The sequence below is a fragment of the Physeter macrocephalus genome, unplaced genomic scaffold, assembly GCF_002837175.3.
Source record: "Physeter macrocephalus isolate SW-GA unplaced genomic scaffold, ASM283717v5 random_155, whole genome shotgun sequence".
NCBI lineage: Eukaryota > Metazoa > Chordata > Mammalia > Artiodactyla > Physeteridae > Physeter > Physeter macrocephalus.
Window position 1 is genome coordinate 9,658 of NW_021145441.1, and position 27,014 is coordinate 36,671.

The 27,014-nt window shown below is 52.2% G+C and overlaps 2 protein-coding genes across 5 annotated transcripts in view; both read left to right on the top strand.

Annotated features, from left to right (window-relative positions):
- PPARD (peroxisome proliferator activated receptor delta) overlaps nucleotides 1–19,788 on the top strand; it is a 26,116-nt gene extending 6,328 nt beyond the window's left edge. Inside the window, exons 2-7 of one of the 2 annotated variants that reach the window (XM_028484283.2) lie at nucleotides 849–1,079; nucleotides 10,034–10,188; nucleotides 10,987–11,125; nucleotides 11,767–11,969; nucleotides 12,149–12,599; nucleotides 13,248–19,788. In XM_028484283.2, the coding sequence (XP_028340084.1) occupies nucleotides 950–1,079; nucleotides 10,034–10,188; nucleotides 10,987–11,125; nucleotides 11,767–11,969; nucleotides 12,149–12,599; nucleotides 13,248–13,495 (1,326 nt within the window). In that variant the 5' untranslated portion in view covers nucleotides 849–949 and the 3' untranslated portion in view covers nucleotides 13,496–19,788. Of the gene's footprint in view, nucleotides 1–67; nucleotides 1,080–10,033; nucleotides 10,189–10,986; nucleotides 11,126–11,766; nucleotides 11,970–12,148; nucleotides 12,600–13,247 lie in introns of those variants that run through there. The other variant, XM_055082531.1, reaches the window with a different exon arrangement.
- LOC114484907 (E3 ubiquitin-protein ligase makorin-1-like) overlaps nucleotides 13,897–27,014 on the top strand; it is a 17,213-nt gene continuing 4,095 nt past the window's right edge. For 2 of the 3 annotated variants that reach the window (XM_028484284.1, XM_028484286.1), the window contains exons 1-4: nucleotides 13,897–13,911; nucleotides 19,795–19,994; nucleotides 25,098–25,217; nucleotides 25,400–25,668. In XM_028484284.1, coding sequence (XP_028340085.1) covers nucleotides 19,924–19,994; nucleotides 25,098–25,217; nucleotides 25,400–25,668 — 460 coding nt within the window. In that variant the 5' untranslated portion in view covers nucleotides 13,897–13,911; nucleotides 19,795–19,923. The remainder of the gene's footprint in view (nucleotides 13,912–19,794; nucleotides 19,995–25,097; nucleotides 25,218–25,399; nucleotides 25,669–27,014) is intronic. The other variant, XM_028484287.1, reaches the window with a different exon arrangement.

Below are 27,014 nucleotides of genomic sequence, written 5' to 3' on the forward strand. Positions count from 1 at the left end.
CGCGGCACGTGGAATCTTCCCGGACCGGGGCACGAACCCATATGCCCTGCATCGGCAGGCGGACTCTCAACCACTGCGCCACCAGGGAAGCCCAGGCCGTATTCTTGAGAGGTGTTCCCTGCCGGGAGGACTCTCTCCCACAGCACTCGTAGCCTTACCCCCTCTGACTGCGGCATCTGTGGACAGCATTTTACTTGCTGAGGGTTGGAACTGCCCCCTCCTGGGTGATGTAGACATGGGGGTCACCACCCAGTAACCCAGATTCCAGGACAGAGTGCGTCGCCCCTTGCCTGACGGCTCTGCATTGAGCGTCTGGTTGCAGACCTCCTGTCAGCTGTGAGCCTAGCGTGGCAGGGGCTCGTGCCTTTTTCCCACACCCAAACACAGGAAGGGTAGGATCCACTCCCTTGAAGAAAGGTGGCTTAGGAGAGCGATGATTCTTGGGCCTGGGTGCTGGTGGGGACAGGATGGGGGTTGGGAGGTCTGATGCATATCGGGATCTCCAAGAGGACTGGAAAATTTGAAAAAGGCCCTCAAGTCCTTCTCATGTGGCTCCTGTAGGTTCAGGAGGCTCAAAGAGCAGGATGTGGGGAAAGGTGGCACAGGGGTGTATCACCCCATCTGGCTAACGGAAGCTGCTCTGAACCCCACAGACCTGCCACAAGAGCCAGGCGGGCAAAGGGTGGAGGGGCGGTGACCTGTGGTGGCAGGGTTAGAGGTCCGCACTGCAGGGATGAGTGCCCGCCCCCGGGCCCCCCAGATGGTGGCCCTCGGTCCTGCCCCACTGCATCACCCTCTCGTCCTCTTCCCTGCCTCCCCGACCTCTCCCTGTCTTCTCTTTTGCCCAGGCTGACAGGAACTGCCCTGTAGAGGTCCATCTGTGCTCAGACCCAGAAGATGCCAGAGCTATGACCGGGCCTGCAGGCGTGGTGCCGAGGGGAAATCAGCCATGGAGCAGCCACCGGAGGAAGCCCCTGAGGTCCGGGAAGAGGAGGAGAAAAAGGAAGTGGCAAAGGCAGAAGGAGTCCCAGAACTCAATGGGGGACCAGGGCACTCACTTCCTTCCAGCAGCTATACAGGTAAGGGGGAGCAGGCAGGGGACATGGGGCAGAGGGGGCACAGATGGGGTTTGGGGGACAGGGGACCTGGCCCTCTGCCAACAGCATCATCATGGGGTGCAGGGCAGCAGGGTGGTTAAGGACTGGAGCCAGACAGCCCAGGGTCACACCCCTGCTCTGTTGCTCATCAACTGCAGGATCTTGGGCAAGTTGCACCCCTTCTTCCTGTAAAGCAGACAGGGATTATAGGGGACGTGCACACGGGCTTTTGTGAGAATGGAGTGAGTTAGCCTGTGTAATGCACGTCGTCATCATTATTATTCCACCTCTCCTACCACAAGGGATCCGGGACAAACGTGCATCAGCAATATGCCAGAAAGATCATCTGTACCTGTGATTGCTAGGATCAGTCAGAACACACAACTCAGTCTGGTACTAATTACACATCATCAAGGTGCATTGTAATTAGGCACATGCTAAGCACTTAGTGAGAATGACTGGAGTTAATAACACTTTTGTGTAGCCAGACAGATTTTAGCTTCTCTTGTCTAACTTGTTGGTTCCCCTTTATCTACTGCCAGCAGCAGTGTAGACGTTTTCCTCAGGTACCTTGTACTGTGGTGTCCTCATCTTTATCATCATCATCATGCTATGTCCACCTTCAAGGGCACCCAAACGCTGCACCCCACCTCAGCCCCTGGCTCTCCCTGCTGCTGCTGCCGCCTCTTCCCTGCTCCCTGCCTCTGGGCCCAGTTCTCTCCTGCTCCCTCCGGTCCCAGTTCTCTCCTGCTCCCTCCACCTGAGTGCCAGCACATTCGGCTGGTCCTTGCTCCCTTCCCTCAGAGGGTACTCAGCGTCATTAGAGGATGTGCTGCCGGGAGGGGCGTCCTGATTTTGCTGCTGGCTTCAGCTGAAGGGGATCCTGACCACAAGTGGTGATTCAGAGCAGAGGAGCAGGCCTGCCCCACAAAGATGCGCTCTGGCTCCCTGTGTCTGCATGGGGAGAAGGAGGCAGATGGTGTCAGGAGTTAAGGCAGGGTGGGGGCTATGGGGTGGGATAGGCTCCTGCTTGAGCCTGCACCTAAGAGAGGCCTGAATCCTTGGGCCTTGCTTGCTGCTTTGAACCTACAAAGCAAAGTCCTGGGATTTTGCAGAGTTTCTTCCTCTTCAGGGCACACGGTGGGGTAGGGTGAGGGGAGAGCCATCATCCAGTCCCTCTGATCCCACCAGACACCCTGGCACGACCAAAGTAGGCCCAGTGTGATTTCAGGGCTTGAGAGAAGGTATCCCCTATCCCCCAGGGTAACCCACTCCCTGTCGGTTGGCCGATGGCTTTGCAGACCCAGCCTTTCTCAGGAGAGAGGAATGAATGGCTGACCTGCACATAGGACCTGCGCACACTGTCCTGAACTAGAGACAAGCGGGAAGGCTTAGGAGGCAGAGGGGAGACACTGGGAGCTAAGAATGAGCAAGAGTTGGCACTGAGGACACCAAGGGAGAGTGGAAGAGGAAGAGAGGGCCCTGGGGTTGGTGGCCTCACTGCCTACCCTAGCCCACACTGCCCCCACGGCTGGCCCAGGCACGTAGAAGTACCTGCAGTGTGGTGTCCTGTCCTGGGGTTTCCTACACACGCTGTGGGGACCATATCCCCAAATGATAGGCTGTTTGCATGCAGACCAGAGCGTGGTAGCTTGTGCAGAAGCGGGCGAGGCGGGCATGGTGATGGCGTCTCGGGGAGCTGCACTGGTGGGATTTAGGGCACGTGGGGAGATGTCTGGGGCAGACTTTACCCAGCCAGTCTCACAGTGTTGTGTATGATGTTGTGTTTAATAGATTCCGTTTATCAATAAATGGATGGATTGGCGGTAGAAAGACTTAGTAGTTCAGTAATTGAAATGGAGGGGGCCATTTAACCTAATCATTAGGTGAAAGCCATAGTATGTAAAATTCTACAAGACAAGCCCCCCACCAGAAAAACAGAAGCAGGTAATTCACGGTAGGACAAATACAAATGTCCAGAAAACATGAAACATTTTTCAGTCTACTCATTAGTCAAAGAAGGAATCTTCAGATGAGATGTCGTTTAGCCTGTTAGATTGGCAGCGAGGCCTGGGTTGGCCAGAGGGTGAGGACGTGGCCCTCCAGTAGTCCCTGAGGGTGGAAGGGGCAGCTGGGCAGTGCAGGCCATTACTACTTAGCGTGCATTCCTTTGGCCCTGCAGTTCCTCTTTTAGGAATGTATCCAGTGTAAATTCTCGCTCAGCTTGCACAGAGATTTCCACACTTATCTACATGAGCACTGCTCATAATAGCAGAAAATTAGAAAGTGCCCATGTGTGGGGAATTGGTTATATAAACTGTGGTAGAGCCATACGGTGGGATGCTCTGCAGTCATTAGATCTGCGTATACTGACAGGGAAGTAAGTTCCTGACCACTTGGGGATCCCATTGTTTAAAAATCCTTATAGGGGCTTCCCTGGTGGCGCAGTGGTTGCGCGTCCGCCTGCCGATGCAGGGGAACCGGGTTCGCGCCCCAGTATGGGAAGATCCCACATGCCGCGGAGCGGCTGGGCCCGTGAGCCATGGCCGCTGAGCCTGCGCGTCCGGAGCCTGTGCTCTGCAACGGGAGAGGCCACCACAGAGGGAGGCCCGCAAAACACAAAAAAAAAAAAAAAATCCTTATATATCTTAGAAGGCACTGGAAGAGGACACTCAAATAGCTAGTGAGGCTACGCTGAGGAGTAGGACCGTGGGTGGAGGGGATCTGTCAGATGCTGCCTGTGTGCCTTTATGTGTTTTTCTCACCAAGCCTGCAGTATTCTCATAACTTAGAAAGCAAATGCATTACTTTCTTTAAAAGGGTAAAATAAATTAGTTGTTGTTGTTTTCTTAAAAAAAAAAAAAAAAAAAGCCAGCAGGTGAGGGGCCCTGGAGATAGAGCTTCTTGTGTTGGGGATCACACAACCCAGGGCTAGAATCCCAGATCTGCCCCTGTGGACTGTGGTCCTTGCCAGTGCCCTTACCTCTCCAATCTCAGGCTCTTCGCCTTTTAAGGCTGCATCCTGGGACTTCCCTGGTGGTCTAGTGGTTAGGATTCCAGGCTTTCACTAGGGTGGCCCGGGTTCAATCCCTGGTCGGGGAAGATCCCGCAAGCTGCGTGGTGCGGCCCCCCCAAAAAAGCTGAATCCTGCCCATCTCAAGGGCCGGCTGGGTGAGGAGTCAGTGGTGGCATGTGACACGCCACAGGTGCTGGTCAGCACGTGCTGGCTCCCTGCCCCACCCCGTGAGTCTATGACTTTGGCCTCTGGAGTCCCCTCAGGGACCCATGAGGATGAGGCACAGTCTCAAGCCCTGAAACAGCAGGAAGGCTGCACAGTTTGCTTTCCTTCTGACCCTCCAGAGGTTCTGCGCTGACCCTGTGCACCTCTGTACCAATCTCAGCACCTGCCAAGCCCCTCCCCACCCCCAGGAGGCAGGCAGGACAGGCCTCATCGTTAGCGCTCAGCAAAGAGGAAGCTCGCGTGCCCGGGTCCCCCGGCTGGGCAGGGGCAGCTGAGCCAGCGTTCACCTCCCACTCCCGCCCTCTTCCTCTCTTGCTTCAGTAATGAAGGTCCCAGTCACACCCAAGAAAGAAGTCAGGGGTCTCAGCGCAGGGCTGAGGAAGATAAAGTGTCCTTCCTCTTGGCCTTGGTGCCTCGTCTCAGTCAGCAAGTGCTTGGTGGGTGTCCAGCAGGGGTCGGCCATCCAGTGAAGGGCAAGGCTGAGTGCCTGCCCTGAGGAGCCCACAGTCCAGGCCAACAGGCCAACAGAAGTAAGGAGGCTGCTTGGTAACCCAGCCCCAGAGTCCCACAGAATCGGCCCTGACTTCAGGAGCTGTTTGTCTTTGGGGCTCTGCCAGCAAAGTAAATAGATAGGGCTGTTCCCTCTGGGCCACCCTCACAGCTATGACAACAACCTATCTCCAGTGATGGAGGCTAGATATACAGGAGAACTCTCGACTACACTAATGACGTGAATAAGGTCAATAGCGTCTGTTTGCTGAACTTGTAATCAGAGATGGTGCAACTGATACTTTACTCTCTGCGTGACAGGGGTAGTGCTTATGCTGAATCCAAACATTCGAATAATGGCATAGTGTTATCCTTGGCAGTGACGCGTCTCATCGTTTATCATAATCACGAACTGTTGATTAGTAGTAATGAACACACGTACACACACGCACACACACATATACAGAAAGTCACAGAGTACGGTGGGCAAGAGCTCAGCCCCAGGGGTTGGATGGTTCTGGGTGATAGTTCTCACGCTGCCACTGTGTTAATCAGGGTTCTCTAGAGAAATAGAAACAGGAGGACATGCGTGCGTGTGTGTGTGTGTGTGTGTGTGTGTGTGTGTGTGTGTGTGTGTGTGTGTGTGGAGAGAGGGTTTATTTTAAGGAATTGGCTCATGTAATCGTGAGGGTTGGCAACTCGAAATTCTGCAGGCAGGCCAGCAGGCCGGAGACCTGGGGTTGTTGATAATGTAGCTCAAGTCTGAGGCAGCCTGGAGGCAAAATTCCTTCTTCCTTGGGGAGGCCTTGGTCTTATTTTCTTCAGGCCTTCAACTGACTGGCTGAGGCCTGCTCACATTGTGGAGACTCATGATTTAAATGTCAATCACACCTAAAAAATAGCTTCACAGTAACAGGTAGACTGGTGTTTGACCAAAAGCTGGATTCCATGGGTACCTGGCCTGGCCAAGCTGACATAAAATTAGCCGTCAGAGCCACTGTCAGGGTGTCACGTAGCCCTCTGAGCCTGTTTCCTCACCTATGAAACAGGCGTTAAGAAGACCTGCCTGAAGGGTTGTTTTCTGGGTCACGTGAGGCTAATGGTGTAAAGCGTCCAGTAGAGGGCCTGGAACACAGTAGGTGTGCACTAAAAAAGAGGTGTTATTGCTTCAAACACACAGCCCTTGCAGGGGCTCAGATGTAGGGTCAAATCCCAGTCCCTCCATGTATTGGACAGGTAATCTCAGACAGATTCCGTAACTTCCCGAGCCTCAGTTTCCTCACCTTTAAATGGTGGCAGTTACTGTCTTCCAAGATGATTTGAAATGATACTAATGAGCATAAAGACACTAACACGTTCGGCACTTAGTAGGGGCCTGATAAACGCTGGTTCTTTCCCCTTCCCTCCCAGGACTGGTAGAGGCAGGTCCTCAGGAGGGGTTTGGGAGGCCAGGCAGGCAGGGTGTGGCTGGGGCAGAAGTTCAGAGGTGGGGCTCAGGGCCCAGGTGATGGCCATCAGGTGAGCAAGGGCATCTCCTGAGAGCAGAGGAGGAGGCCAGGTGAGAGGACCGCCCTGGGCTGGCCCAGGAGAGTGGCTTTGCAGGCAGACAGCCCTCAGAGGGTGAGCCCAGGGTGTCTTCCATCCAGCATGCCTGGGGGTCCCTGAGGCAGAGGATCCCTGAGGCAGGGGCTCCCAGTGGGAGGGAGGGCCTCTCAGAAGCCCAGTCTCCTGCTAAGAGGTCATGGGGTTGGGGGACCTTCAGAAGCTGGTCCCTTGAATGGGGAGCATTCTGCCATCATTACTTTGGGGTAGGATGCGATGGTGATTGGAGGATAAAGTCTTAAGCCAGGTGGTCAACAAGGAAGAAAGAGAACCTTTATCTTTGGAAAACTCACCACAAAATGATGGGATACCCCAATGCACATGTACCCAACAACAAAACCTACCCCTGTAGGATACATATACTCCACCCGCCCCAGCCCCTCATCTCCCCTGCCTCTTTCTACCTCGTGTGTCAGTTATTCGAGTTCTCTTATTCCCCTCAAATAGGCGGGGGTGGGGTGGGGGGCCCTTGTCCCTTCACCCTTCTGCCCCAGGCTTCCCGGACTACCTATGCCTGTCCACCACCTTGGGGGCAGGACACGCCCAGGGCCCCCACGCTGCCCTGGGTCTCTTTCTCCCCCCCAGTCCAGTTTGCCACTCTTCCTGACTGGGGCCCCCCTGGGACACTCACCCTGGGCCTCTCCCTATAATCCAGAGCTCTGGCCGCCTCGGTGGTCCATGGGGCTTGGGCACTTTGGCTGCTTCCAGTGTGAGCAGGGGCGGCGGCAGGCCAGAAGTGAGAGGAGGCTAGGTCTTGTTCGGGGCTCTCCCGGCCTCGTAAGCAGAGGACCCTCCTCCCCCACCTTGGGTTTCTGTGAAGCCATGAAGAAGAAGAAAAAGCAGCCAGAGGAGGGAGGAGGCACGGCCCCTGCCTGTGTGGGCACGCGCTTGGGAGCTGCAGAACTGCAGCTTTCTGATACTAATAAGCCTCTTCCTAACTTAAGCTGATATTTCCACAGCACTTCCAAGGTCCAGGAACTTTCTTTGTTAACTCCTCTGCTCTTCACGGTGACTCTGAGACACATGCTCCTGTCACCTCCATTTGCAGAGGAGGAGACAGGCCCAGAGGGCAGAGCTGGGTTGTGAGCCTTGGACCCCCGACCTGAACTCAGGCTGTGTGGCTCCTGAGGCCATTCTCACCCCCTAGGCGGGCTGCTTCTGAGCACCTGGAAGCCAACTTGGGGGTCATCGAAGCCCTGACTTTTGAGCCCAGAGAGGGGAGCAGTCACCTTCCCTGACCACCTCATGCCCAGTCCTGCACCACGCTGCCTGCCCCACCGCTGGCCTTGCCACTCGCTACCTTGTGTCCTAGTGTTCTTCCCTCAGCTGGGTGAGGGCAGGGTTTGACTCCCGCTCTGCACACAGCAGATGCTCATCAAATGTCTGTGGAATGAAAAGGTAGGGTGTAGGGTGGCATTGCCACGTGCCGTACCAACAGCAACCAAGTGACCAGACACCTGCCAGGCCTCCAGGGCCACAAGGGGGATGAGGAAGGCACCACCAAGAGGTGGGAACAGACTGGGATGATAGGTCACTGTGGACCAGACTCAGTGGAGGAGGTGGCTTTTGAGATCCAAAGGGAATGTGAGTAGAGACGTGCCGAGTCTAGCAGAGGAGGCAGACGTGCAAACCACATAACACCGCTTACAAGAAGTGCCAGAAAGCAAACATGCACACAGACCACACAGATCGGGGGAGGAGGTGCCGGAAACCCTCTCTGCCCGGCATCTGCGCAGGTCTCTACAGATCGGTTTTACATGCTATCTCGTTTTCTCCCAGCAGACGGTAATGTGAATTCCATTGCCCCCGCGATAACGCCGGCAGGAGCGGTGGGTCCTGCGCGGCCCCACCAGCCCCCGGGCGCTGAGGCCAGGACGCCCAGGCAGCTTGAGGACCACTTAGTCCAGAGTCGCTGAGCGCCTGCCCCGCGTCCAGCAGCAGCGCCCTGGTGGACAGAGTCCTTGCCCCGAGGCCCTTATGTCCTGGTGCGGGGCGTCCAATGCAGAGTGAACACAAAGGCTCCGGAGAAGACCAGAAGGGCTCGGCCCCGGCCCCACCCCCACCCCCACCCCCACCCCCACCCCCCAGGCTGCCGGCTCCCCGCAGCGCATGCGCAGGAGCCGAGGGCGCCCGCTTTCCCCGTCCTCGTCCTCGGGCTGAGGCGGCGCGGTTACACCCCTTGGAGTGACTGAAGTTGAGAGCTAAGGCTCTGTGACAGGCCAGTCTGTTTCAGGAAGCAGGGGCTGTGTCACCCCTCCCCTCCCCAGCCCTGGGGTCTGGTGCTCCGCTCCTTCCTGCTGGCGGGGTGGGGTGTGGCTGGAGGCTTTCCTGCTGTCACTCCTAGGACCCCAGGGGACACCGGGAGAGCTGGGTGGAAGGTGTCGGGGAGTGGAGTACGCTTTGGTCTGGGGGTAGCTCCATCGTGGGGAGTCAGGCTCTTGTGCAGTGACCATACTGTAGAGAGGGTGGAAGGCAGGCCTGGAAAACCTTAAGTCTGGGCTGACCGCCGTGGCTTGGGTCTCCCTGCGGAGCTGTCTGCTCTAAACCACTGCTTCTCTGGCCTGGGGATTTGGCTTCTGTCCCTGAGGAGGTTGCTCAGTCGTCAGGAAGAAAGCAGAGAATAGCAGGTTGGCAGGCCAGCCTGGCAGAGGCAGGGCAGGCGGCCCGTGGGGTCACACAGGGGCACTGGGCTGGGGGCAGAGACGGGCCCAGTCAGTCCCCCTTTCCCAGGGAAGGGCTCATTTCTGAGCGTCCAGGGGAGAGATTCAGGAGAGACCCCGCAGCCATTCTTACTAAGCCACCTGACGGCACAAATACCCTGAAGTCGCCTGTGGCCAACTGCTTTCCTCGTCGACACTCAACACGGGGTTCAGACGTCTGTACATTTAACGGGAAAACACTCGAGGAAGTACAGTCCACCCCCCGGTCATAGTGACTGGAATTTCTGCTTTTTCTGCTCTAGTAAGAAGTTTCGTGGGAATGACTTTGAGCTTCTTGAGAGATCCTTTGCAGCATCTCAGGAGTCCGTGCAGGAATCAGATTTCTGGGGCGGGGGCTGAGCTCTGCAGAGGCCTGTGCTTCTGTAGCCTCCACAGAACACATTTCACACAATCCCCTGTGGGCCCACACAGTGGAGCCTCTTAAGCCAGGGAGCCACTTACTAAGGACAGTCTAAAGAGAATCTCTCTGCTTCTTCCCTCTTGCTCCCTTCCTCCCAAAACACAACCATCCCCCGCATGCCCTCTCCCCGCCAGCAGTGAGCTCAGCCCAGGCAAGTCTGACTCAGCCCAGATAGTAAGCTGCCTTTCTGGAACACTTGCTGTGTGTTGGGTCTGGAGGAAATGCTTTGGACACTTTCGCCCTCCACCCAGAGAAGCTGTCATTGACCCCACATTCTAGATGTAGAGGCCGATCCTCAGAAAGGTTGACTCCCAGAGGTCACATAGCCCTTAAGTGGCTGAGCCAAGACTGTGTGATTCCCGCCCTGCCACCTGCGCTGCCCTGCAGTCTCTGGTCACCTCCCCAGGCCCCCAGGCCTGGCAGAACACAAAGCCGCCCCTGTGTTGTGTGTCTGCCGACCTCTCCCTGTGTTGTGTGTCTGCAGACCTCTCCCGGAGCTGCTCTCCACCCTCGCTGCTGGACCAGCTGCAGATGGGCTGCGACGGGACCTCTTGTGGCAGCCTCAACATGGAGTGCCGGGTGTGCGGGGACAAGGCATCAGGCTTCCACTACGGTGTTCACGCGTGCGAGGGGTGCAAGGTACGGGCAGTGGAGGGGTGGCTGCCCATCGGGGCTGTGATCACATGGTGAGTTGACCTGCCAGGAAGGCTTTTCCTGCTTCCGGGAAAGGTCCTGACCATACCAACTGTGGAATTACTGCCTGGGAGGCAGCCAGGCCCTTGGGCCCATTCCAGGCTTAGCTCTGGGTCCTGTTGTAGAGGAGGGGTTCCCTCGCTGGGCCTGCCCTGCTGGGTACCGGTGGTGCCGACCCAGCCACTCACCTGGGCTCTCTGGGCTGCTGGCGCCCCCTTGGGACCTGACACGAGAAGACAGGTAGGACAGGATGAGGGTCTGGGGCTTGAGCCATCTTCCCAAGGTCAGGGTTTCCTGTGCCTCAAAGCCCGAGGGGGCACTTTAATAAAAGAGGAAACGTTATATTTCTTTCTCTGGTTTTGCTTTTGGATTCTTCCTCCTAACTGCACACCCATCAAAATTTCACATATTATTTTATTAAATGACTACCTAGAAAAGATGCAGAACCAGGTTGCGTTTACGAATAAATCAAGTTAGCCACAGTACAGTTTTGTGTCACCAAACTAACAAAGAAGCACTTAAAATAAATGTGCTATATTATTTCAGTTATTTTCAAAAGTTTTAGAGTTGTTTACTTTCTCTCTCTCTCCTCCAATAATATTTCCCCCCCATTACTTCCAAAATTCAGGAATTGTTACATCTCGATGCGTAATCAAGCCCCCTGGCATAACCCAGCAGGCAGGGTTTTACCCTTTCTCCCTTCCTCGTGGCTTTTCTCTTCCTCACCTGTCCACTGTCCCTCAGGGCTTCTTCCGTCGAACAATCCGCATGAAGCTGGAATACGAGAAGTGTGAGCGGATCTGCAAGATCCAGAAGAAGAACCGCAACAAGTGCCAGTACTGCCGCTTCCAGAAATGCCTGGCACTGGGCATGTCGCACAACGGTGAGCCAACCTGAAACCAGGTTTCCGAGAGCCCAGGAACAGAAAGGGGGTGCCCTCAGAGCAGCGCCCAGCACACAGTCAGTACGCGGGTCAGCTTTGACCTTGCTGAGGCCTGCCTTCCCAGATTGCCCAGGACCCGCCATGCTTCCCAGGCCGGGGGCAGTTGCCACCTGTCTGCACCTGAGCCTCACCCTCTCTGGCCCAGAAGGGACCTGGGAATTGACCCTAACTCCAGTAGTGTTGGAAACACCACTCCCGGAACCTTGAGCCTGTCTTGGATGACCTGACAGGGTGTGAAAAGCCACTGCCAAGGCCAAGGATCCCCTCAGGTCGTCTTGGTTGTTGAGGGCAGGCAGGAGCCAGTGAGTGACCACGTGTGTCAGCTGCCAGGAGCCAGGCTGGAGTTTCCTGGAGGCCGGCACTCCCGGGAGACAGAGGCTGCTGGGCGCTGTGAACAAGACAGAAGCCCTGCCCCTCCGGAGCTTATATTCTGGAGGAGTTCCCCAACATTCCAACATGCTGGCTCTAGAGCTTCTAAGAGCCTTGTGCTTAAAAAGTGTGTCTCCGTCTTTGGCTTGTGTACCTTAGAGGTACGGGCCCCTGCCCAGGCTCCTGCATGACTGTTCCCCTTCCCCGTGCAGCCATCCGCTTTGGCCGGATGCCAGAGGCTGAGAAGAGGAAACTGGTGGCAGGGCTGACGGCAAACGAGGGGAGTCAGCACAACCCCCAGGTGGCTGACCTGAGGGCCTTCTCCAAGCACATCTACAGTGCCTACCTGAAAAACTTCAACATGACCAAAAAGAAGGCCCGTGGCATCCTCACCGGCAAGGCCAGCCACACGGCGGTGAGTGTCACTGCTCAGCCTGGCAGCATCCCAGGCTCTGGGCCCTGTTGCCACCTGCCTGACTCCTAGGAGAACCAGGCCTCCTCCCTCCCCTCACTTCGTGGTACAGGCAAGGGGTATGGGGCACACATGGGCGGGGGTACCCCAAGGCCTGGCCTCTAACGGGGCCTGGTTTTCAGCCCTTTGTGATCCACGACATCGAGACATTGTGGCAGGCAGAGAAGGGCCTGGTGTGGAAGCAGCTGGTGAACGGTCTGCCCCCCTACAAGGAGATCAGCGTGCACGTCTTCTACCGCTGCCAGTGCACCACGGTGGAGACCGTGCGTGAGCTCACTGAGTTCGCCAAGAGCATCCCCAGCTTCAGCGACCTCTTCCTCAACGACCAGGTGACCCTTCTCAAGTATGGTGTGCATGAGGCCATCTTTGCCATGCTGGCCTCCATCGTCAATAAGGACGGGCTTCTGGTGGCCAACGGCACTGGTTTTGTCACCCGTGAGTTCCTGCGCAGCCTCCGAAAGCCCTTCAGTGACATCATTGAGCCCAAGTTCGAGTTTGCCGTCAAGTTCAATGCCCTGGAACTTGATGACAGTGACCTGGCTCTCTTCATCGCGGCTATCATTCTGTGCGGAGGTAAGTGAGGGAGGGGCAGTGGTTCGGCCCCGCACAGCCAGCCCTCCTGGGGGCTGGGCCCTCACTGCAGGGGCCGAGCCTAAGCTCTGACAGCATAAGGAAGGGTCCATGTGATGATGGCAGTGGAACATGTAAGGCACTAACTGTGTGTGCAGGACCAGCTCCATCTAGTATAGATGGAGATGAGATTAGAAAAAAGAATGAAAGAAAATATACCAACATGTTGATGGGGGTTATTTCCGATAGTGGAGAAATTTTCTGTGTTTTACCTGCATTTTTCAAATTCCAACACAATAAATATAGTAAGACTCAACGCTGACAGTGGCGTAGAGCTTGCTTCATGCCAGGCACTGTTCCAGTTCCTTTCCCTAGATTATAACTCTTTAATCCTCATAACGACTCTATGCCAGAGGCACTTCTGTTATCCCCATTTTGCAGATGAGGAAACTGAGGTCCAGAGAGGCTGAATGACCTGCCCGTAGCCTCATTGCTAGTCTGTGGTAGAGAAGGGGTTTGAGTCCAGGCAGGGAGGCCCACTTTTCCCAGGGCCAAGTTGCCCACACCGGTGGGGTTAGGGGAGCTGCCCTGCCCTTCTGAGACCCCGTGTGTGCCTGCTCCCTCCCACACCTCTGCCCTCTGTCCCCACAGATCGGCCAGGCCTCATGAACGTGTCACAGGTGGAGGCCATCCAGGACACCATCCTGCGCGCCCTCGAGTTCCACCTGCAGGCCAACCACCCTGACGCCCAGTACCTCTTCCCCAAGCTGCTGCAGAAGATGGCTGACCTGCGGCAGTTGGTCACCGAGCACGCCCAGATGATGCAGCGGATCAAGAAGACAGAGACCGAGACCTCGCTGCACCCCCTGCTCCAGGAGATCTACAAGGACATGTACTGAGGGCTTCTCTGTCGACCAGCCGCTGAGCACTGGGCCTGGTGGCTGAGGGGGAATCACACACAGTTGGCCCGCCTCCCTCTCCCTTCCCCGGCTCCCTCCCTTCTCAGCTCCTCTGTCTTCTCTCATTTCTTTGCTCTTTTTCTTCCTTCCTTTCTCGCCCTCCCTTTCTCTCTCCCCATCTCCGTGTCTGTCCCTCTTCCTCTTCCTGTGAGGCAGTTTGTGTTATTTCACCAGCAGCGCAGAACAGCACCTCTGCTTCGCCCCCCACCCCTCCCGCCCCCCCACCGGCCCAGCAGGAGGGGCCGGGCCTGCCCTCTGCACCAACAGTCCCCTTCTCCCGTCTTCAGTCTTCACAGCAAAGGACTCGAGCCATCCAAAGAAACACTAAGCTCTCTGGGCCAGGCTTCCCAGGGAAGGTAAGCAGGGCCAGGGCTGAGAGCAGAGCGGCCCCTCGTCACCGGGTCCCTGGCGGAGGACGCCTCCCCCAGCAGGCGGGCCCGGCCTGGGCTGCAGCGCACACCTCAGCCCCGCTGACGACGACGCCCTTCCCTTCTTCTTTTCATCGGTCTCGCAGGCCAGTGTCACTGATAGCCCCCCGTGCTGGCCGCTGGGGGACACGCGCCCAGCCTGGATAGAGGTGGGGTTCCCTCCGGGTGGGAGTCCCTACACCCCAGCTGACGAGGAGCGAGCTTAAAGAGAGGCGGAGGGAGGTAGGGGAGATGGCGAGCCAGAGACTTGCTTCTGAGCCCAGGCTCGGGGCGGGTCCCCCATCAGCACCCCACTCTGTCTACCCCTCTGCAGCAGCCACCGAGTCCTGCCTACGGGTGTCGAGTCCTGCCTAGGGGTGTCGGCACCGCGCTCCCCCGTCTCCCGCAGCGCCAGGGCCTGGCCTCACACGCGCCCCTCCGGGAGACACTGGCAGTGGCTCCAGCCTAGCTGAAGCTCACGCCCCACACACACTCCTTCCAGCCCACGCACCGCAAGCACTGAAATCACTTTACCTGCAGGTTCCACACCCCTCACCCTCCCCTCCCTGAGGCAGGCGAGTGCCCAGAGGGGCCTACAGGTGGACGGGCAGAGCTGTGCCCCTGTTCTCAAGGCTAGCCCAGATCCCTTGGTGGGCACGGGGTCCTGTGGACCCAGCCCAGCACCTGCTCACAGGGGAGGTACCGGGGATAAACTGATCCTGCTCGTTTGTGACACCCGTCTGTCCCAACAGCTCTGCTGCCCTCCTCTTTTCCTTGTATTTGGCCCAGCTGGTCACCTGGAACTCTCCCTGTACTGCCTCTGGTGACCAGGGACCTTGCTAGGCCCAGTCCCACTCCTGGCCCCGCCCCTCCCCCTCCTCCCCGTTGATAAGCACTCACCCCAGAGGAGGGGCAGAGTCTGAGCAGAGGATAGAGAGCCTACCCAGGCTGCTTCTCCAGGGAGGAAACGGGTCTGGAGGGGTGAGGGACTGGCTGGCGTCTCTGAGAAAGGTGGCGGGACATGTGGGGTTAGAGCCCAGGCTTCCTGGGTTCTGTCTGGTTTTCCTTTCCGAGGGGCCTTTCCATGCCTGAGGATCTCTCTCTACTGGCAAGATTCTCCCCTCCCCTCCCCTCCCCCCACCCTTCCCCCGCCATGTACCCCATCCTCTTCCCCCTCCCCAGGTCTGGTACTGAGGATACACCTCTTCTCAGTGTCTGAACAATCTCCAAAATTGAAATGTATATTTTTGCTAGGAGCCCCAGCTTCCTGTGTTTTTAATATAAATAGTGTATACAGACTGATGGAACTTTAAATAAATGGGAATTAAATATTTAAGAGTTGATTTAAGCTAACTCAGCTTACAGTGTTTTTCCTGGGGGCTGATGAGACCCCTCCCCCTCTTCCACATCCAGTGCACAGATGGGGAGACTTGGCCAGGCAAATGAGACTGTGGGGTGCTGGCCCCAGTTGGGTGGCGGGGTCGGTTCTGGCTTGTGGGGCTGCCCGTCGTTCCCCCTCACCTCTTGCTCTGCTCACCATTCCTCAGTCAGCAAGGTCTGTGGAGAACTGAGAAGATGCCATCCCACCCAGAGGGAGCATTTGGGGTGGGAGGGGGAGAAAGGATACACACCCTCTGAGAAGGGTGTGTGGAACCATGGCACAAACCAGGTTTGGGGGTGAGGGCGTCTGGGAGGGGCTAAGAAGGGCCTGGGAGGAGGCAAGTCCCCCTGGGCCTTGAGTGGTATGTGGGACTTGCACAGGTTTTTTGGGGTTTTTTGCCATGCCACGCGGGATCTTAGTTCCTCAACCGGGGATCGAACCCATTCCCCCTGGAGTGGAAGCGCAGTGTCTTAACCACTGGACCACCAGGGAAGTCCCTGGGACTTGCACAGTTTTACCCCACGAGACATCAGGGCTTTCCTCTCCTTAGCTAACACCCCAGTTTTCTCCTTTACTTACAGTGGTGCCATCTCCACAGACAAATGAATCAAAAATTTAGACTAAAAAAGAAGAAAGCAACCTTAAGAGAATTAGAAGATACCGTCTTTGTGATAATTCTGTAAAACTTCTGAAACTTAAAAAGGTTTATTATTAAAGGAAGAAATGGGGTCCCAGGCTGGTAATATGCCTGGGGAGCCTGGAACAAGCAGATGCAAAACCTTTCTGGAGGACAGACACAGGCAGTACAGAACTCCCACAAAATTACAAACATGAAGAGACAGCCTGCATGAAAATAAATAGAATAATGAGTGAAATTAGAGCCCCAGGACATCAAAAAGTATAGCTATTGATTATCATATAGGAGACAAGTTTTTTTTTTTTGAGACAAGTTTTATATTATTTAAAAATATAAAGATGAAAATCATACAAAAGAAACAGTTTGCTTTTTAAGGAAGAAAAAAAAAAAAAAAAGACAAACATTTTACAAGAAATACCTGGAACCTCCAGAAAAAAAATGAGTTAAAAAACAGACATAGCCAAAGAGATCATTTTTGCCCCTCAGAAAAGATCTGTAAAAAATTTTAAAAAATTAAAAAAACAGATCTGTAGAAATTATTCCCAAAATAACATAGGAAAACCAAGACAAAATGTGGAAAGGAAGAATAACAATACAAATTCTCATATACTGCAGAAGGGAGTAGAAGTTGATAAAATCAACTTGAAAAACAATTTGGCAAAATCTTGTAAAGTTAAAATGCGCCTGTGGAAGCTGTGAGGCATCACCCAGTTTCCACCCCTCAGAACCCGGGCACTGAGGTCCGTGGCTGCTGGGCTCACAGGTGAGTTCCTCTCAGGAAATTGCCCGCAGTGAAGGGGGCCGCCTTGCCCAGGATAAGCACGCCCCCTCCTCAGGGGCAGCCTATAGCCAACATGTGGGGACAAGCCAAGCCTCCTTGCCCCAATTTGAAACAACGTGAAGAATAGTCCAGCTCCAGAACTGGGGCTTCTGTCCTAGGTACATTGCAGTTTAATTTCTCTCTCTACCCAATCCTGCTTCCTACAATTTCTTACAGGTGTTGTTCTCAGGAGCACTCCCCAGTGAGTGTCCTGCAAGTAAACCTCTAAATCTATTTCCTGGAGAAGGTAGCCTGACATAGTACCCTAGGGTGAAAGCCACCAAATTGCACTAAGACTCATACACATGTTCTTTTTTTTTTTTTCGGTACGCAGGCCTCTCACTGTTGTGGCCTCTCCTGTTGCAGACCACAGGCTCCGGACGCGCAGGCTCAGCGGCCATGGCTCACGGGACCAGCCGCTCCGCGGCATGTGGGATCTTCCCAGACCGGGGCACGAACCCGCGTCCCCTGCATCGGCAGGCAGACTCTCAACCACTGCGCCACCAGGGAAGCCCCATACACATGTTCTTTACAGCAAGAGTAAAAACTTAGAAACAATAAAAATGTCCATCAACAGGAAAATGGATAAATTTGATATATTTATACAATGTTTAAGAAAAAAAAAAACTAGAAGAGTGGGGGAGGGAAAAAACAACCTAGAAGAAACACGTGGGGAAAATTATATATAATCTTGAAGTAGATAGACCTTTCAAAAATCTCTTGTATACACAGAAGTTTCTAAGTTTCATGCAGTATACACAAAACTTAGAGTCTATAAAATAGAGATAAAAGATCTTACTACATCACACTAAAAAAATTTCTTCCAGTGGGGGGAACACAAAAAAATTTAAGTCAACCATGTTAAAAAAATGTGTGACATAATAAGACAAAGGCTAATTTCCTTAATATGTAAAGAGCACCTACCAATCAATGAGTAAAATGTCAACAACCCAAATGGGCAAAGGATATGAACAGGAAAAGAAATGCCTCTAAAACATATGGAGAGATGCTTAATCTCATAGTAAGAGAAATGTAAATTAAAACTACAATGAGGGGGGACTTCCCTGGTGGCTCAGTGGTTAATAATCTGCCTGCCAATGCAGGGGACACAGGTTCGAGCTCTGGTCCGGGAAGATCCCACATGCCGCGGAGCAATGAAACCTGTGCGCCACAACTACTGAGCCTGTGCTCTAGAGCCTACGAGCTACAACTGCCACAACTACTGAGCCCCAGTGCTGCAACTACTGAAGCCCGTGCGGCTAAAGCCCGTGCTCTGCAACAAGAGAAGCTGCTGCAATAAGAAGCCCGTGCACCACAATGAAGAGTAGCCCCTGCTCGCCGCAATTAGAGAAAGCCCACGCACAGCAATGAAGACCCAACGCAGCCAAAAAAAAAAAACCAAAAAAACCTACGAGGGACTTCCTGACGGTCCAGTGATTAAGACTCCGTGCTTCCACTGCAGGAGGTGCGGGTTTGATCCCTGGTCCGGGAACTAAGATCTCATATTCCACAGCCAAAAAAAATTAAATAAAACTACAATGAGAGACTGTTGTTTTACATAACAAATTAACAAATACTAACAAGTTTGATTATATTGTGTTGGCAAGGGTGTGCAGACACAGGCACTCTCATACTGTTGGTGGGAGTATAATCTGGCACAGCCACCACAGAGGGCTAATTGGCAGCACCTATAAAATTTTTTTTTTAAATAATTTTGATCCAGGGCTTCCCTGGTGGCGCAGTGGTTAAGAATCCACCTGCCAACGCAGGGGACACGGGTTCGAGCCCTGGTCTGGGAAGATCCCACATGCTGCGGAGCAACTAAGCCCGTGTGCCACAACTACTGGGCCTGCGCTCCAGAGCCCGCAAGCCACAAGTACTGAGCCCCTGTGCCACAACTACTGAAGCCCGCACACCTAGAGACCGTGCTGTGCAACGCGAGAAGCCACTGCAATGAGAAGCCTGTACACCGCAGCAAAGAGTAGACCCTGCTCGCCACAACTAGAGAAAGCCCGCGTGCAGCAACAAAGGCCCAACACAGCCAAAAATAAAATAAATAAAATAAATTTTAAAAATAAATAAAAAATAATTTTGATCAGCAAAAGTTAAGGAAATAACAAAGATGTCCAAGACAATTCGTTTCCCAAACTAGTGTCTCAATTTACTGATAAAGGGGCTTCCCTGGTGGCGCAGTGGTTGCGCGTCCGCCTGCCGATGCAGGGGAACCGGGTTCGCGCCCGGGTCTGGGAGGATCCCACAGGCCGCGGAGCGGCTGGGCCCGTGAGCCATGGCCGCTGGGCCTGCGCGTCCGGAGCCTGTGCTCCGCAACGGGAGAGGCCATAACAGAGGGAGGTCTGCACACCACAAAAAAAAAAAAAAAAAAAAAAAAATTTACTGATAAATATAGGACGTTGATTAAATTCAATTAAAAAAATCTCTCCTTTAACTTTTAAGTGAATTCCTCCTATTTCGTCTTTTTAACTTTCCCAACTTACCTCCCACATGGGGCACTGCAGTCTAGTGGAGAGTACATGGGCTTTGGAGGATTAAGATAGGAATTGAGGGGTGTTAGGAATAGTCAGAGCTGGAAGGGCTCTTAGACCTCATAGTCCTCATTCTCCTCACTCCCCACCGTCAATGGGCCCAATCCAATTGTTCTCCACAGTGCAAGCTACAAATCCAACAGCCATTTATTTATACTGCCCAGGAGAGGCTCTGACTGGCTGATTTGCTCTCATCTAATCTGGAGCTTCCTCATTAGACACAGCCTCAGACAAGCCCCCTCCTGGCCACCTCTTATGGTGGCCCTTGCTGAGGCCCTTAAAGTCCTTAAACCATCCCCCCAGTTTCCTCCAGTAATCATCTAGGGATCCCTTAAGGCCTTCATGCCCCACCCCACCCACATCCTATAGCCTGGACAGGGCATTTGGAGCCCCCAGCCTCCTAGCCTTCCAGCCATCCTGCTTCACCGTCCATCCCTCCTCCTTCCTGCAGGCCGGGGGGCCATGGGGAGGGGTGGGCCTGCCTGCGCAGCCCCTCCTCCCTTTGGCCCTGCCCGGAGAGAGAGGGATAAAGGAGCACCAGAGCAGCCCTGCCTGATTCTCATTAGGGGCCACAGCTGGGATGGACCCTGCGGAGCCGGATGGCGGCAGCCGAGGTGGAGAGAGCAGGCCCCGCTCCCAGCGACCACACAGGTAGGGGCCTGGGTTTTGGGAGAACACAGGGGAAGTGGGAGAAAATTCTTTGGGGTTCTGTCTGTCCACTGAAAGCTCAGTCTTTAAGAATTTGGGGTGCATCAGGTGGGAAAAGGGGCTTCCTAGCCCCCACCCCAACGCTGGAAGTGTCTGGAGACTATCTCTCACCCCTCACAGTTCAGAGGAGGAAACTGAGGCCAGAGAGGGGATAAGTCAGGGCTAGCTCATTTAGGGCAGAGATTCCCCATTTGCCTTTTTTCTCTTCCACTCAACAAATGTTTCTCTGCCCAGAAATACTATACAGCTTCCTGCAGTAGGATCTGGTCCCCTGGTCATCTTTGTAGCCCCAGTATGTAGCCTGGTGCCAGGTGTTCATAAGTGTGGGAATGGAAACACTTCAGGTTGAACATTACACCATTAGAGAGTCATTCTTTTGGGTGCTAGCTCACTAGGCCTTCCATCAGGCATTCATACCTTAGCACAGATTCATTTTGCCAACAGATGGAAGAGATGAGTTCCCAGAGAGAACTGAATATTGGGTAAAGGAGGGATCATTGTAGACCTTAGGGTCTCAGTGTGAAATGGTTTTCCCAAGCTGGGAAGAAAGGCAATCTGGCAGCAAGAGGAAGGCAAGAAAAAGAAGATGGACATTTACTAAAGGAGATTTTCAGTTGTTCCTGATCCTGCCCAAAGCTCAAGAAGGAAGGGTGCATGCTAGACTAAGTTGGGCCCTCAAGTTTTAAGAATCTTGGTCAGGGGGCTCATTTGGCAGGTTCCACCTCCCCCTCACTGTACCCAGCCCCACCTTCCTCATCCCTGCTCTCCTCTGCATACCCTGTGTTCACCCAACAGGCCAGTCCTGACCACTGCTCAGGGGTCCACTGCTCTGGCCTCCCAGCCACCCAGCTGCTTTTGCTGCCTCCCCAGGCCTAGATTACCGGTGACCTCTGGCTGTTCTGTCCCCAACCCTTGGCCTCAGAATTTGGCTTAAGAAATTCCCCAAATCCAACAGCCCTCAGCCCTGACAAGTCAATCTTGGTTAACTAGAGAAGTAGTGTGCTGAGTGAGGACACCTGGGTTATAGTCCTAACTCTTGTTCCGGGTCCCAGGCCAGTTACTTGACCTCTCTGAGCCTCAGATTTTGAAACAAAAGATGACTCCTGACTTTTAAGGCTTGTTTTGAGGATTAAATGCACTAATTTGCCAGTACCCCAAACAAAATGTGTTTTATTGGTATGTTAAGACTGTGTGGGTGGAGGGCAGGACTTATCAGAGCATTTAATATGTTCATGTATGGTAAGCAATATACAACATGACTCTAAAAAAATATAGAAGGAGGAGTTTCTCAAATCAATTTGATCACAAAGCCCCTAGCTCCTGTTGCTGTGATGGTCTAAGAGCACCTCTGGACATGCTGGGAGAGCTCTGTTGCTGGATCTCTCAGCTTGTGAAGGAGCTAGTATGGTGGCCTCTTAGGCAGTCCTGGAGGTCAGCTTCATTGGTGGTCTTTAGGGAAAGCAAAGCTTTGGGGACTGGCGACAGGAGGCTTTCAAGCCCTTCCTTTGAGGGCCACTGGCTCCTCCCCTAGGGGGTGAGAGGCTCCTCCTCTCAGGTCACCCACCCTTTCTCCAGTGACTGTCATTTCCACCTCGCCCCTCACCCCAACCTCCATCCACCTTCTATCCTCCCTAACTTTGGCTGTCACCACTGATCTGGTCCCTCCCCCACTGCAGCCTCTTCCTATCTACTCCACATGTTATAATTGGGAGCAGAAACATACCAGGCCAGGCATCTTCTATAAACCTAAAAGAAATTTGAAAAAACATGTATCCCCTTCACACTCCAAGTTATCTAATGGTATTCATCATAACGTAAATTGTTGCAAAGGTTAAATTTCTAATGTATTCTAAATAGTCCCACTTCAAAATAATACAATTATTCTGTTTTAATTCCAAAAGAGAGTTTTAAAAGATGTTTTTAGAGTAGTTACATCACTAAATCAAATGCTTTTTACCGTTTCTGAATCTTTCTTCTCTAAGGCTGGCACTTCAGGCAAGATTTTGAGGGATGTGTTCAAAGCTCTCAGCCCACAAGAACTTGCCCTCAATCTTCCTGCAGGAGTCTCTCAATTCTTCCAAGCCAGGCAGTGAGAATGATTGAAAGTCACCATGGGGTACTGGGCTGGGGCTGGCTGTAGCCCTGTGTAGAATTTCAGTCGAAGGTATTTCAGGCTGCTTGCTTTGGGACCTGCCAATGAACTTGCTGTGTGGGCAGCTGAGCAGCAATGGCAGGTGAGCAAGGTGGATTTGATTAAGTACATTATTCTTTTCATGCATCCAGTGGCATCTAACTACCAGAGAGATTTAACATATACTGTCATCCATTTAAAAGTATATAAAAGCAGGCTCTTTACAGTTTTACATAACTCCTTTTCTCCTTGAATGCCTATTCTACTTCTCCCACAGAATTTTACCAATACAAATATTTTTCTTCTCAGAAGTCTTTCACTGATCACGATATTATCTGTTCCTGCAACAAAAATATTTGTGAAACAGAAATATGATTTTTTTCTAGATTTAGTTATTAGTAGTACTCAACTGATCAAAAGAAATAAATTACACACTTTTTTTTTTTTTTGGCCATGCCATAGGCTTGCAGGGTCTTATTTCCCTCACCAGGGATCGAACCCAGGCCCTGGCAGTGAAAGTGCTGAGTCCCAAACACTAGATTGCCAGGGAACTCCCTATACACTTTAACAGTTAATTACTAAATAACAAAATTTTCATTACAAAATTTAGATGAGATTGTTGCTTCCCCCCCACCAAAAAAAAGCTCATATATCCATGGATAAACATTACTTATTGCTAGAATAAGACAGGATTCAACATCAGTTTCTTTCTTTTTTTGCGGGGGGGGGCGGTTGTCTGTTATTCAATTTTATTTTTAAAAATTTTTATTAGGGTATAATTGATTTACAGTGTTGTGTTATCAACATCAATTTCTATTTTTAATATTTATGAATGGAAACACTGAGAAATCTTGTTCACGTAAATAAGCAAATGGAAATGAAAGGTTGTTTGTTATAGCAGGGGCACTCAATTCTTCGAATTTCTTCTGAATTAAACCAAAAATGACGTAGTGGTCTGAATTAAAATCAAAAGTTACTGTTTAGGGGCTTCCCTGGTGGTGCAGTGGTTGAGAGTCCGCCTGCCGATGCAGGGGACACGGGTTCGTGCCCCGGTCCGGGAGGATCCCACGTGCCGCGGAGCGGCTAGGCTCGTGAGCCATGGCCGCTGGGCCTGCGCGTCTGGAGCCTGTGCTCCGCAACGGGAGAGGCCACAGCAGTGAGAGGCCCGCGTACCGAAAAAAAAAGTTACCGTTTAATGATCTTATTTTACCCTGGCCCTCACAACAGCTTCCATAAAAATAACATAATAACAACTACAGTTTTTATAAGTATTATATATTATGTAATAATATAATAATAATCATTGTAATAAGGACCATGTGCCCGACGATCTGGTACCTTCCCCAACAAGGCTGGGTGCCTGTCACCCATCCTGCCCTTCCTCCACCTGCTTCTCTGCCAGGGCCTCTCTTGGACATTCTCTGGAGAATGGTGGGGGCCACTCTATGGCAGACCCCCAGCATCAGCTGGCAGTCTGTTCTCTTGGGACAAGAGTCTGGCCTCTGTCCCCGTCCCTGCTGCCCTGGCCACTTCACATGTGGGCTTATTCCCACTCCTGGCAAGGAAGCACATGACAAGAGCAGAGGTCCCCAGAGCCCTGGCTCAGGCCTGGACACATAGTAGATTCTCAATAAATGTTGGCCCAACTTGGCCTCCTCCTACCCTTCCCACCTCACAGGCTGACCCTCAAATGTCCCTGTAGTAGTGGTGGCGATGATGATGATAATGATGACAGCAGAGTGATAAGAACAGCTAATATTTATTGAGGGCTTGCTATGTGCCAGGTATAGTTGGCCATGTGTATCTGTGGGTTCCGTATCCGTGCATTAAACCAACCGCAGATTGAAAATATTTCGGAAAAAAATCCCAGAAAGTTCCAAAAAGCAAAACTTGAATTTGCTGTGTACCAGCAAGTATTTACATAGTATTTACATTGTATTAGGTGTTATAAGTGATCTAGAGATAATTTAAAGTTTACAGGAGCATAGGCATAGGTTATATGCAAATACTATGCCATTTTATTTAGTTTTTATTTTTATTTATTTATTTTTATTTTTTCTATTTCTTGGCTGGGCCACGTGGCATTCGGGATCTTAGTTCTCCGACCAGAGATTGAACCTGTGCCCCCTGCAGTGGAAGCACGGTCTCTTAACCACTGGACCACCAGGGAAGTCCCTATGCCATTTTATATAAGGGACTCGAGCATCCATGGATTTTGGTGTCCGTGGAGGTTCTGGAACCAACCTCGCATGGATACCAAGGGATAACTATACTTCACATACAATATCTCATTTACGTTTTACATCATCCCATAAATTAAGTACTGATAACTTACAAATGAAGAAACTGAGGCATGGAAAGTTTGTCCAAGCTCATACAACCAAGAAGTAGTGGTACCAGGCAGAACTGGCTATATAATTTGTAGGACCCAGCACAAAAAGAAAATCAGGGTCCCTTGTTCAAAAATTTAATAATTTCAAGACAGCAATGGCAGAACATTGAAGCAAATGTGGGGCCCCTGCGTGACTACACGGGTCTGTGCCCATAGAGCAGGCCCTGGTTCCGGAATCTGAACCCAGAATTCTGAATCCAGAGCCCACAAGACTCTGTGCTTGGAGAAGGTAATAGGAATCACTATGATTTACTGAGCACCTGCTATGTGCATTGTGCGAAATCTAAAAAACCCTTCACGACAACCCTAAGGTAACAGGAGGCATTGTTACCCTCATGTTTAAGGGGGAGGAAACCAAGCTTTAGGGAAATTGAATTACCATCCAGGGTTATCAAGCGGAGTCAGGATTTGAACACAGGACCAAGCCTGGAGCCTGAGTCCTCATGTCACACAGCCTCTTTCTAGAAGGATAACAAAGGCAGGAACTAAAATGGGGCTGGGCATGACTCAGATGATCTCTTAGGAACTTTGACCGAGGTGCCTGTCACTGGGGGTCCAGCCGCTGCTTCGCTCAGGACCGGAAGGCATCCCAGGTCTGCAGATATTTCCAGCGAGGCTTCTGCTTCCACGGAGATGGATGCAGGTAAGCGCCTCTTCTCCTTGAGTGGGGAGTGGGCTGGGAGACTCAGGAGGGAGGAATCATTCTTCATGGACCATGAATCTTCCCAGAGCCCCTCTGCCCTCAGCTCCAAGTACTAGGCTGAGCTAGCTCTGAGCCCTGGAGGAGCTATCCCTTTCTCCTTACCCTTCTCTTCCTCACGACAGCTACCGGCACCTGCAGCCTCCCCTCCACCTTGAGTGGGGCCGCCGCCATTCGGAGCCACACATCACCCTGTCAGGCCCCCTGCAGGGACTGACCCGCAGGGGCTCCGAGCCCTCCTACCTGCCCTCTGTGACTGTCGGATGGGGCTGGGCCAGGGCCTACCAGGGCATGGAACCTGGCCTGGAGGAGTTGTTCAGCAAGGCTGAGGACATTGGTGGCAGCTCCTGGAAGTCCCTGTCCCTGTCATGTGAGTCATCAGGGAGTACTGCAGGTGGGCATAAGTGAGATCTGAGACCAGGGTTCCTGCCCTGTCTCTGAGCAAGGTTTATATTTCCTTCCGCCCGCTCCCTCCTCAAGATTCCCAGCCAAAGGGAAAATTTCCTCTGGCTCTGTTGCTCACTGTGTTCTAGAAGCAGAATACCATGGTGCCTGTGGAGTCAAACCACCTAGTTTCAAATGCTGGCTCCACCACTTAGGAACTGTGTGACCTTGAACAAGTCACTTAACCTCTCTGAGTCTCAACTGCCTCATCTGCTAAAGGGCACTGACAATAGCACCTACTCACAGGGTCTTGATGAGTTCGTATATGTGATGTGCATAGCACAGTCCCTGGCACAGAGTAAACACTAAATGTTAGTAGTTATTTTTTAAATTATTGCTCTAATTCAGTGCTGTCCAACAGAAATATGTTACATATGGAATTTTTTTTCTTAACATCTTTATTGGAGTATAACTGCTTTACAATGGTGTGTTAGTTTCTGCTGTATAACAAAGTGAATCAGCTATACATAAACATATATCCCCATACCTCCTCCCTCTTGCGTCTCCCTCCCACCCTGCCTATCCCACCCCTCTAGGTGGACACAAAGCAACGAGCTGATCTCCCTGTGCTATGTGGCTGCTTCCCACTAGCTATCTGTTTTACATTTGGTAGTGTATATATGTCCATGCCACTCTCTCACTTTGTCCCAGCTTACCCTTTCCCCTCCCCATGTCCTCAAGTCCATTCTCTATGTCTGCGTCTTCATTCCTGTCCTGCCCCTAGGTTCTTCAGAACCATTTTTTTTTTAGATTCCATATAACATATGGAATTTTTTGTATCAGCTTTATTGAGATATAATTCACAAACCAAAAAATTCACCTATTTAAAGTGTACGATTCAATGTAATACAGTATATTCAGAGTTGTACAAACATTAGCACTGTTTTTTTAAAATTAATTTTTATTGGAGTATAGTTGATTTGCAATGTTGTGTTAGTTTCTGTTGTACAGCAAAGTGAATCAGTTATACATATACATATATCCATGCTCTTTTAGATTCCTTTCCCATATAGGTAGTTACAGAGTACTGAGTAGAGTTCCCTGTTCTATACAGTAGGTTCTTATTAGTAGCACTATTTAATTCTAGAAGATTTTCATTACCCCAAAAAGAAGCCCATTAGCAGTCACTCTCCATCCACAACCCCTCCCAGCCATTGGTAACCACTAATCTATTTTCTGTCTCTATGGATTTGCCTATTCTGGACATTTCATATAAATGGAATCATACAATATATGGCCTTTTTGTGTCTGGCTTCTTTTTTTTTTGTGGGATGTGGGCCTCCCTCTATTGTGGCC